The following is a 12,460-nucleotide window of genomic DNA, read 5'->3' on the forward strand; positions in this document are numbered from 1 at the left end:
AAATTAGGGTTTAATAATTTGTGGGAAATATAACAATGGGACGAAGAGAGAATGGGAAGTAGACTGGGACACAACATCGTCTAGAATTCTGACTTTTGGTGCTCTGGTAGTCTGGTGTGAAAGAATAAAAAAAAAAAGGGAAGCAGCGATTAGACTTTGGCGTAAGACAAGAAGTCTGAGTCTCTGAATTGTTTGCTTGGTCCATGGAGTTCTCCACTTTTAATTGATTAGCTTTGCCCTTTTTTATTTTTGCCAGATTAGCTTCACCCTTTGTTAATTATTATTTTATATAATTTCGTAAAGATTTTAGATAGTAGTCTGATGGCTGTTTGGGTCCATCAGATTTTTATATATATATTTTTTGATTTGATACTATTTCTATATATTATTTTATATATTATTATATTCAATAAAAAAATATTTTTGGGGCCCCCAAAATTTTGGGGCCTTGTGGAATAGAACTGGTCGCACTCCAAAAGCCGGCTCTGCCATTTTGTATTACATTTTTAGTAGTATTCATTTTCATATGTAAGTGAGAGGTATTAAGTTCAATTCTCATTAAAACTTGATTCAAACCAAATTATTATCGCTAATCTATTGTGAGAACTGGCTCATTATGAGAGTTATCGCACTCTCTACCTGTAAAATTAACAATATCCTATGCATTAAAAAAAAAAAATCATTTCCCTGTGTTGAAGATCTAACAACGATTTTCCTAATGGAAGCGGCAGTGCAAAATTGACCAAGGGCTCGTGTGGAAGTAACTTTAAAATGATTAGAAGTGCTTTGAGAACCAATCTATAGTAAAAATGTAAGTGGATCTTAGAAAAAGCACTTGAAATACTACAAGAAGCACATAACTGATGTTTGTTGCAGAAAATACTTCAAGTGTTTTTTGAACCCAAAAAGAGTTTCAATCATTTCAAAAACACTTCCAAATGAGTCCTAAATCCACTAGTACACTGTACAGCCAACAAAGTTGTGTCAACTACGGTATTATTAATACACTGAATAAATAAATTAATGACAATGAAGGTGTTTAAACAAAATACAAAGTACAAAATAGAAGCCAAAAACTCGAAGAATCACAAAGTGGAGTTGAAAAATTTATCTGAGATCCACTGGCCTATTCAGAAGCTTGAACGAGAACGTAAAATCGAAGTCACGAATGGTTAAAACTAATTTAAATTTTGTATCACTAGCTCATTTCATTTTCTTTTACAAAGGTATACGCAACTATATGTAATTCCAAGGATCAGGCACCAACCTAAACACAATAACTCCACCATTACACATCAAGACACAAAGGCCTCCCAACATTCTCTCTATATTTCAAGCCCATCAACCCATTTTTATCTTCTCAACCTCCGACCCGAGTACGCCAATTGATTCATCTGTGCTGCGGTCGCATGGTGACACACCGGATCCACGAGACTTAACCCCAGAATGCTGCTATACTAACAATCCAGCTTTGATATCTCATTCACTAATCATGTCTCAACAAGGTGAAATAAGTCGGAGACGCTGAGGTGCTTCGCAAGCCTCTGGACAGCAGACCGCACAACTTCAGAATCTGCAGAAACTGAATTGGGGAGAAGAGGAAGGCAAACCGGCAAATGCTGCTCGCTGTCTTCAGGAGGACAGAAGAAATAAAGCACTGCTCTGCAGAATATAAATCTGGAAGTAGGATCATCGTGTAAGCATTTCCGCTATTTTTAACCTTTAACCAACAAATTAAAAGAACCAAAGACAATTGCTATTATCGTGTTTCCTATTATAAAGGCAAATGCACACCCCAATCAGGACCAAGTCATGAAAACAAGTAAGATCGCAATAACACTAGGCATAACAAATTACGAGAACCAGATATTTGTTGCCTTATATTCCTTGGCAGGGTGGGGAAGATGTGTACCTCAGAATAAGTCGCCGCAAAAAAGGATCGGATATAACTTGTGCCCATACCAGATCCAGGCTTGTCGTTGTACAAAGAATAACTTCCCACTCAGAGAAGGCAGCAGAGAGTAGGCTTTCAGCATTGCTATAAACCTCCTGAAAGCAGAATAAATTAATTGGAACAACTAAATAAAATGTATAGCCAGGACGTACAGCAGTCCTTGGAATTAACTTACTGCTTCAGTATCAGAAGAGGAGAAGCCAACTAATTGGCTGAAAGCTGCCAGGGGAGCAGTCAAGAAAAAGGTAAACTGACTTCCATTTTGCGTTAAATCAGCATCAGCTGAATTCTTGAATGCTGGTCTCATAGGTGAAAGAAGCAGAGCAGCCGTCTCTCCTCTTTCCGCTCCATGTAAAACCTGAAATCATTCATCAGCAGAATGTAAGTATTTTCACTAACCAACACCACTAAGATGCAGATCGACTCTTTCCACTGTCTCAAACATCAGGCAATGAAAAAAGACCATAAGATGGAGAAAACTTCTCCAATCCCATCCAAATGGCCAAGAACCAGGAACAGAAGATGGCATCTGGGGAGGGAATGGGAGGGGTCAAGAATTACAGAAGTATTTTCCACAAGTGCAACGTTTAGAAGATTCACTAGGCATTGGCACTCCTTTGAATTTAGATGCCAAAACATATTTGAGCCAGAAAAGCTTCAAGGTTGTTAGGGATGTACGTGCTTCCAATAACAAATACCAGGTAAAACATTACTGGTTCCAGAAACTTGATAAGTTACTCTCAACATGTCAAAACTTACTCCAAGACAAAAGATACCCCATAAAATGAAATTAAAACAATAACCATAAAATGCCTTTTTTTTTGGGGGGGGGGGTAAAGGAAGAAAATCTGATTTGGAAACTACACTCCACTGTAAAAACATGCAACCACAGAATTTATGCACAAGTTTTGACAAACCTGCCTTGAATGCATGGCTGTTGTCGCTATCTATTACCAAGAAAAGTGGTCTACGAGTAAAAGGAATTATATCACCGGGGTAAAGGTTATTCAAACCTGAAAATCAAAGAAAACATAAAGGCAAGAACCAATAACACAGGGAAGCCAACAAATAAAATAAATGACTTAACAGAATACTGTTCACCAAATTGGCCAAAATAAAACAAGGCAGCACATCGATGCATTACAGGAACCTACCACCATTTCCTCTAGGGCCAAACCATAGATATTGATCATAATAGCCACTTGACTCTCCCTTGTTATTTATACGTGATTCAGGCTGAAACTTGTTCTGATCTTGGAGAGGAACTTTGTTTTTTAAGGACTTCTGTGATCCCCCAGAGTTGTACACCTGACTAGTATTACTGTGATCAACCTTCCCTGCGCAACAGATCATCAAGTTCACTAATCTGGGATGAAAAAACATGACGATTGATGAGTTGATATTTATCCGACGAAACCAAATTTAACCTGAGGCTGACAGATACACTAGCATAATACTGTCCAGAGGGAGTTCCTCACAAATTGTAGCCATCACCTGCCGATGCATCATTAGAAACTCAGCATTGGCAACTAAGATTAAATAAAAAGAACATGTGTATGTATATGATAGATTGAAAATTTTATTTTCACACTGGCTAAAAAGCAACCAATATTTGATGGTCCCACACTACATAATTGCATTAAGACATTTTTACCCCATTATCTATTGCAGGTACATGAACGAACAGTGCAACTGGCGATGCCATTTTACAAACAAAAACATAAAGAACACAGCATGATAAAGCTGATTAAAATCACTAAGCTACATACAAATATGACAGGACACTGTGCGACCAAACATGCAAATAAAGGGGCTGTATGCCTATATTTGGCCTGAAAAAAGAAAGGGGTTGGACACATCTACGACAAAGCTTCAAACATAATGGGCCAATTTCAAAAAAAAAAAAAAAATGTGAAGACTGGGGTTCACTCTGTAGTACAAAAAATTAAATAATAAAAAGATTCTTTCTCTTTTCTTTTCAGCTAAAAAATATACTTTTTGATGTTTTCGTCGACCAAAACTCTCATTATAGCAAGGAAATGGACACCAAGGGGCTAGGGGATTCATTGGCATTTCAGATTATCAACTAACGTAGTAGGGGCTAGTAAGACATGAAGGCTCACACTCCAGTGTTTCTTTAACAAAGCAAAGGCTAAAACTATATATAACTAGTTTTTCAAGATTTCTGTTTCATTTACTCTTCTTAAATTATTTGAACTATTCAAACCAAAATAGAAGTGGGACTTTGATCAAAATTTCATGAATATTCCTTGGATGAGCCATACATTTTGTAAATTATTTAATGTTTTAATTCTTGTGTCCTATATTTTGGGTTTTTCCATTTCCCTTGTCAGTTTTCTATCATTTTGAATGTTGCATATTTCAAGCATCACAGAACATGAGTTTCAAGGCTCTAAGCAGATCCCTACAGTTCCAGAGACAGAGCTCTCAAATAACAAATATGATACACATGGCTTTAACACTTACCGCTATCAAATGTGTCACAGATGGACGATAGATAACAGCTTTCCTGGGATTTGGTGGTAAACTTGGATCAGTCATGTCCGCAGCCAAGTTCAAATCAATTACACCAGATGCTGCAGAAGCCCCAGAGTGTTCAATAAAAACGCCATTCTCCTTTGGTTCAACTGGGCGCTTTTGGTAGAAAGACCCACTTGGCTCCCATTCCAAACATTGCAGCATTCGGAAAGTGTCCAATGTAAGTTCAGCAAATTTGACCTGCAAGTCACAATGCATGATTCACATACCTTTTCCATTGTGATGGCTGTATATTACTATCGATTCTTGAATGAATTAAAATCAATGATTAAAGATGTGAACAGTTATTTATTTTTACCTCATTATGGTGATAGCTTGTCAACAATGCATCTTGAAATTTTAAAACTCTCTTTGCATGGAAACGAGTAACATATTGAAGAGATGCTGGATGTGAATCAAACAAGGTGGAGTATCGCAATGGCCTGACATTCATAAAGGCCGTATCAACTTTCATAAATCGAGCAATTTCTTGCACCACTAGCCTCCATTCTTTAAAATTAGTGTCCTGAGAAGAGATAGCTCAAATGTCCAAAATCATGCAAGTAAACCCAGGAAAGAACTTTGCAAGAAATTAATCGAGGAATACTACTACAAATTAACTATTTGAAGTTTGAACTGAGGCATAAATAAAAGTTTGCACATATATTAACTGTTTGAATTGTGACATTAGTATGCATACATATTCCTTCGGTAAAAATTTGATTTAACTTTGGGATGTAGTTTTCAGTTGCTTCATTCATGAATCTTTTCAAAGAGTCCAAGCAGAAAAAACAAATGGGCTTTGGTGACTTGCAATGCAACTTCAAATTCCTTCGTCTAACTACTTAGTAACTCCGGAGACAGGTGTTGGACCTCAAAAGATCGGCCACACCTAAAACTAACCAGTTTCTGTGTATCAGCATAAATTCCACTGATTCCACCCTAATCCAACTGCTTCTGTCAGTCACTTTGCCAACTTGTATCTCAATGTGCCAACTTGTATCTCAATGCATAGCTTAAAATTAATTGTGATCTATAGGACTGGTGCACCAGTAGTTGAGATTACATATCCAGAAATCACATATCACTATTTCGAGGCAAGCCCACCATACTGTGTATATATCATTCGATATCATTCAGGGTTTGTCCCTGGTACTTTCACTTTGATCTTTCCCCCCAATTATCATCCTTTGTATGTATGAGATGCTAATTTTAGTCTCAACTGTCAACTTAAAACTTTAAAGCTAGACAATTTGTACTCAATCTGAGCTTAGCTACCTGATGTGCTTGCAGAGAGAGAGAGAGAGAGAGAGAGAGAGAGAGAGACTAAATTGTTAATCAGATTTATTTATCAGCTAATAATTGTTCAAAAGCACCAAAAAGAACCAGCACATTAGTATATCACAAAGAGAGTTTCGATTCAAGACTGAGTTTTCTATATGTTCTCCTTTGCCTCGCCCCTCAACATGATGTGGATTTCAGACGCACCTGAGCTGGTGACTTACTCAGCTGGCGGTACCACTTTCATTAATGAGGAATTCACATCTCCTCTTCAGCCATTTCTCATAACGCATGGCAACACTCGACACACTCGGATCTAGTTTATGTGACAAGTCCTTTTCACTTTATAAAATGACAATTAACAAAAATGTAGAAATGAGTCTTCGCTTGAAAACCGAAGACCCCAGATTGCATATATCAAAAATGTAAATCAAATTTCAGAACGCACTAACAAATCACACAATTGATCCAATCACAGCAACCACCATAAAAATTTGTCCATAAATTTGAGAAAGATTTTATCTTGGACTTGTTAGTGCTCTGTCTCTCCTAGAATAGAAAGGACTCAGTCAAAATCTCCTAGAACTTGTATGATTCATTGGTTCTCACTTCTCACTTTCTTAGAAACCAAACAAATCCTAATGCGCAAAAAATAACGAGAAATTACCCGAAAATTGGCTTTGCAGTTGTCAACAAGCGATTTGAACCGCTCAGCAAGAAGCTGAACTGTCTCGGTCCGGTTCAAAATCAACGAAACGAGCAAAAACCGAGCGTAGAACCTCAGCTCCTTGAACCGGACTCCGATATCCTTCTTCCCAAAACCTCTGGAGCCGGCGGAGCCGTCGAAGTAGTTGCGGCTGAGAATGGCCTCGTAGAAGACGTAGGCCTCGATGAGGAATCGGGCCTCGCTGGTCCGCATATACTGGCCGAAGTAGAGCTGGCCGATCCGGCTGGCGATCTCGCCGATTTCCCAGCGGTTCAGACCGGCGCCGACGAGCTTGGAGCGGTTCTCCTGCTGGTACTTCCAGAGGCGCATGTAGGCCTTGAAGACCTTGTGGAAGTAGTGCTGGTTGGGGAGGCGTCCGTACGCCGGCACATCGCGAACCCTAGCGAACTTCCGGTCGGCGCCCTCCACCAGCGCCCGGAACGTCCGCTTCACGACGTCGTTTTCGGACATGTGGCCGGGTCAGAGCAGCGTGGGAGCTTGGGTTTCAGTGATTACAGTGCCCGGAGGTCATCGGAAAAGGTGTAGTAGCGTTTATAGACCATAGACGGACAGGCTAGAGAGAGAGGGTTTCTATTATATGAATATTTTTTGTTTTATTTTTTTGTTGGGATTTTGGGTTTTTCATTTTTGTTTTTTTTGGTCACTGAATTTGTGAAATACTATTGGCGGCGTGAGAGATTTTGTCTGATTTTGACCCGTGATGTGATTTTTTTTTAATTTTTTTTAGCATAAACAGGGGTATACCAGACAAATGTATATTGAAACTAAAATGGTCTCTCGAACAATTAGAGTTTGAAAAATATACATGTAAAGTTCTTCGATGACCATACAAATGTTGGTACGGTTCATTTTTGTGTTTATAAAGTATTTATTGTAATATTAAGCATATCTCAATAAGTTGCTTTGACAATATTCAACAAATTCTCTCAAATTATTTTTTATATTATTTCAGTATATGTCGATAGCTATTGACATGTGCATCACATTGTTTGGCTCACGACAAAAAACCCACCAAATGTTTGACGAGATGCCTTAGTGAATCAATTGAATTTTTTTTTGACACTTTGCGCTTTGTTTCTATAAAAAAAACTTGTACTTTTAGTACTATGACCCCTAAGGTTATAATCTGGATCCGCCACTGATTACACCACAAGAAAGAGTTTTATGTCAATATACCTAGGATATATAAATAAAATCTCCCACATCTTTATTTTATAAACACGAAACGAGACACTACAATGTACATATATGTGTTGAAGAATGGTTTCCATGTCCATGTGATCCTGGAAGTACAATTGTGGACTAAGAATTAACCTCCTCTCTTAATATAATAATTCATTTACCAAAACAAAAAAAAATATCCTACTTAAAAAAAATTAATTTTTTTTTCTTATTTCAAAAAGTTCATTTGCTACTATTGTTGCTTGGTGGTATGTACTGAATTAGATGCCCCATATCTCATATCTCAATGTATTAAAAATAATTCTTAAATGATTGTTATGATATATAATAAATCTCGTTAGATTACCCAAGTATTATTGATCTATTAGGCTATCTCCAACTCAAAGGTCTAAAATCCCATAATTGAGCTATGTATTTTCAACTATTCATCTATACGTATGCTTTTTTCCACCAACGGAGAGGGACCTATTTCACTCCCAACTTTATAATTTGTTAAACTTTTGTATTTCGTTAAATTCACTCTTTGATGCCGAAGGCTCTGAGAAGAGGAGAACGAGCAAATCTGATGAAGAGATTGTCTTTATGCATTTAAATTCACAATTGATCCTAAGTTTGAAACTTTTGGGTGTTAAAACTACATATTTTGACAAGAGATTGTCTTTATGCATTTCCTGGCAGGCATCTAATGAAGAGGGAGATGAGTAGTTGAATGAATGGTAGTTGACTGAAGGAATTGCGTTAAATTGAATGGGGGATATGAAATGCGTAAAGAAAAAGCTTCTCCTCCTCCTTTACTCTTTCTTTAGTCTAATCACTCATTTGGCTTTATATATGCATTTTTGCCAATTTTCAATGCCAGTCATTTTCTTATGCTTTATTAGGTGGACTCTACACATTTTTCTGCTTCCTAACCAAACGCAAACCTTGGATCATATGAAACATATTTCATACTTTGACAAAAACATTTCCTTTTTCACAACTTTAGATGGTCCTTTCCCTTCGTGACTTCGTATTTTTCCATTGTTTGTTCAAATACCATCACCAAGATGCCTTCATTTACTTGACTTTTATTTATGACTTTCAAATGTTTCTCGAATCACATCTCAAGAGCTCGCATATGTCCTTTCAAAGACTCTTCGGATGTCTGACATGGGACCTTTTTGTGCCCACTAAATTTTGATATATTTGTTCTGCATATTTGGATAGCACTCGGTAGGAAGCAACATCAATCAACATGGGTCTCGAGAGGACTTAGTAGGGTTACTCTCATCACTCAATAAATGTCGACATGGGCACTACATTCACACTACTAAAACAAAACAAAACAAAAAATGCTAAACTTCAATAAAACCAAAAACAAATGCGCACTATTTCTATTACAATAGCCCCCTATCATTCGATACCTTGATCCCCATTGTTTTGGAGCTTGGAAGGTCGATGACATCCTTATCAGTAAAAAAGAAATCCTTTAATTTAATCATAAATGATGCTAATTAAGTTGGATCATTATCAAGTTTAATTTTTTTTTTTTACAAGAAATAACAGAGTGGTGTTTCATCAATCATCACAACTAAATACAATGGGTACATTACTTTAGAGACCAATAAATTAATCTAGAGTGACTTTGCACAATTAAACAAATAAGAATAAACACCTAAATAATTACCACAAGCTCAAGCACACAATCGCCACTAGTAATGATATGTCACAATAAACAATAGACGCAAAATAATTATACTGGTAGCCACATGAGTCCAAATGAAATTGTAGTTGAATAGGTAACTGAAAAGGCTACGCAGACACGAGTGGTGTGATCTCCCACTCCCACCAATGAGAAAAATAATTCAACAACTTAGTTGAGAGCTTTAGAAAAGAGGCTAAAAGCAAGGGCCATCCACAATGTCAATAAAAAGGTGAAAATTATTTGCAAGTGTAGAATCCAATGACGACCAAATGGATCTGCTCAAGAACCTTCTGAAGTGTTGGAAAATAGCAGCAGCAGCAGCTGAAGGTCAAAAGAAATGATCATCCGTGTAATGATGAAGGGAGGGAAGCAAAGAACATTTGACACTTTTATGAGTGGTCTGCTCTGAAACTTCATCACCTCTCGACCAATGGCCGGCCATAGTATTCTTAATATGTTTCAAAAAGACTACCTACATCGACTCCAGTTCGTTGGCTGCCAGTAAAACTGTGTCCTTAACCAGAAAATGTTTTCAGACGTGTCCGAGGTAGATAGTGCTACTGCGTCCGCTCACTAGTTTTTTTTCACTCACATTATATTGTTTCGTAATTCATATTTTGTTATAAAGTGAGTGAAAAAGATGACATTTGATGGACGATAATGCTCGTTTTTTTCATCAAAAAGCTAGTAGAAGACAAAGGAAAAATGGGCTACGTGGTTTATTTGATGATGAAGGCGTTTGGCATGAGGACTAGAGAGGCAGGAATCCATTATTGTCTCTTATTTTCACCAAACTTTTTCACTCCCAGGGGCATGAGGGGGCATCTGTGGTACTTGACTTGGTGGAACCTAAAGTAACGCCAAATATGAACAGGGAACTCCTTGCACCATTTTTGAATGAGGAGATTTAATCGGCCCTGTTTCAAATGCATCCTACCAAGGCTCCTGGTCTCGATGGTATGTCTTCCGGATCTTACCAAAAGCATTGGATGATTGTTGGTGAGGATGTATGTGATGGGGTTCGGTCTCTTCTAACTTCAAGATTTGTTGGACTTTTTAAGGTATTTCAAAATACAAATCATTTTACTTATCCATCACTACTAATGTGCGTTACTTTCAACAACCATATTAATAGTAGATAGCCGTTTCTTGTATTTGTCTATCTTTGGTTTGCTTTTAATTTGCAATACATGTGGGGGGATTGTAGGAAATATGTTTTGCAAATTAAAATATTTTTATTCCACAATAATTACAACTATTGGATTGGTTATTTGCAAACCACTAAATGGGTTTTAATTTACTTTAATTTCAGTTTTGGTTGGTTACTATATCAATCTTATTGTTGCTGCCTTTATGTGCTTTAATTTTTTATTTATGATAAGCAATTTATCCTTCCGTTTTGCTTTGAACAATTAAGTTACTTAATTTCTAATATATATTAATAGCTATATAATTATAATATTTATTATTATGAAAACATGTTATAAAGGAAAGATATATATAGTGCGGCCATTTCCTTATTCCTCGATTTTTCGGTTCGGTTTCGTTTTTTTTTCTTTTTATTTTATAAAACTTGATTATTTATTTATTTATTTATTTGGAATTCAGAAAAGAGGCTTGCATTGGAGACTAATAATAAGACAATGGGGAAAGTAGGAAGGTAGTTGTACATATACAAGATCATATACACAAACATATTCTATCAACAACCTCAATTACAAAGAAAAATGATTACCGTATCCATTCCAAAAGCGCACAAATAGAGAAGCTCTTTCAATTTCCAAAGCCTTCCAAAACTTTCTTCTATAACCAATGGAATATCTTCCCTAATTGAACCAAGTATGCTCCTTGAAAAAGCCCTAGGCTTAGTTTCAAACTAACAAAGTTTCACAAAAGAAAAATCACATACATTCATAAAGTGTAAAGGGATCCGGTTTGGTTTTGTTCAATTTTGTTTTCAAATCTCCAAAACCCAAACTGAACCAATAAAGTTCGGTTCAGTTTGGTTTTGCCTTTTTTGGTTTGGCTTTTTTTCGACTTTCAGTTTTTCGGTTCAGCCTTTGGTCCTTTTTTTTCGGTTCAGCCTTCGGTCCAATAAAGTTCGGTTCAGCCTTCGGTCTTTTTTTTTTTCGGTTTTCGATTTTTTGAACCCACCTCTAGTAGCTTACTAATAAATGGAGCTCTTGTCTTTCTGGAGTTCCAACAAACAATGTTTAATGTTTGTATTTAAAATTGGACTTTTGGTTTTCGGTCCAAATAATGTCATTTAATTTTGTTTTAATTTTCCTAAGCATTTGAGTTGTCTAAAGGGGTTGTAAGCCATGGTTGTCATCCATTGTAATTTTTTTTTCATCTTTCAATCAATTATCAAGTTATCCTTTGGGATTCTCTCAACTTTCTGAGGGACTCCAAACTTTGTTCTATAAGGGATTCGCTGGTAACCCTTTCATCATTTTGTGATGTGTCAATTGGTATCAGAGCAGGGATTTGCCCTATTCTAATGGCAAGCAATCGTGGAGTAATGGTGAAGTCGAGTTTGTTCAAATTTGACATGTTCCTATCACAAATAGATGGACAAGATGTGGTTAGTGTAATGGAGAAAAATCAATCCATTCACATAGGAGTAGAACATATAGGTTCTAATAGACATGTATTGGTTTAATTTTGCATGAAAAACTTCGGGTTTTCATGGGTGATATGTGTAAGAGAAAACTTCAGGTTTTCAAACAAGGCATGTTTATAAGAAACTTCGAGTTTCAAAGTAATTATGAACTTCAGGTTCATATATTCCTGCAGGCAAACACAAATATATATGCAAACAAATATGCAACAAATATATGCAAAAATATTGTATAATGATAATTGAATTAATTTTATGTGGGTCTTCGGGGCCAAATTAAAATGTGGGTGAAAATATAAAAACCCATATTATTTAAAAATAGTAAATAATAAAATCGCGGGGCCTAAAAATATAGGCCGAGAATCCTCGGGTGTAGGCTGCAGGCCCACGGGGTGAGAAGGGAATGGGCTGCTGCAGGCAGACCCCCCCAAATTTTTTTTTCTTTCTGCGCGTGGGCCACTTCAGGTTGGCCCA

General features: G+C 36.8%; 1 protein-coding gene across 2 annotated transcripts; it reads right to left on the bottom strand.

The window, feature by feature from the left end:
- Positions 1-979: 979 nt before the first annotated feature.
- Positions 980-7,125, bottom strand: LOC126628343 (uncharacterized). 2 transcript variants are annotated; one of them, XM_050298000.1, is made up of 9 exons: positions 6,441-7,124; positions 4,812-5,018; positions 4,442-4,693; positions 3,382-3,448; positions 3,109-3,291; positions 2,876-2,967; positions 2,130-2,312; positions 1,913-2,049; positions 980-1,677 (listed from the first exon to the last, which is right to left on the bottom strand). In XM_050298000.1, exons 1-9 carry the CDS (start codon positions 6,948-6,950, stop codon positions 1,491-1,493), a joined length of 1,818 nt encoding a protein of 605 aa, XP_050153957.1. In that variant the 5' UTR covers positions 6,951-7,124; the 3' UTR covers positions 980-1,490. The 2 variants fall into 2 exon arrangements, 1 of the variants encoding a protein (XP_050153957.1); XR_007625388.1 differs by lacking the exon at positions 980-1,677 and having other exon boundaries at positions 2,872-2,967; positions 6,441-7,125.
- Positions 7,126-12,460: the final 5,335 nt, after the last annotated feature.

The sequence above is a fragment of the Malus sylvestris genome, chromosome 1 (assembly GCF_916048215.2).
Source record: "Malus sylvestris chromosome 1, drMalSylv7.2, whole genome shotgun sequence".
NCBI classification, from domain to species: domain Eukaryota; kingdom Viridiplantae; phylum Streptophyta; class Magnoliopsida; order Rosales; family Rosaceae; genus Malus; species Malus sylvestris.

Bases quoted from the DNA above. Each gene is read 5' to 3' on its own strand.
- LOC126628343 (XM_050298000.1), bottom strand. From the start codon at position 6,950: ATGTCCGAAAACGACGTCGTGAAGCGGACGTTCCGGGCGCTGGTGGAG. The intron at 2,313-2,875 runs GCAGGTTTGTCA...GAATGATTTCAG, and splicing joins ACAACAGCCATGCATTCAAG to GTTTTACATGGAGCGGAAAG. The intron at 1,678-1,912 runs GTACACATCTTC...TCCTACTTCCAG, and splicing joins TTGCGGCGACTTATTCTGAG to ATTTATATTCTGCAGAGCAG.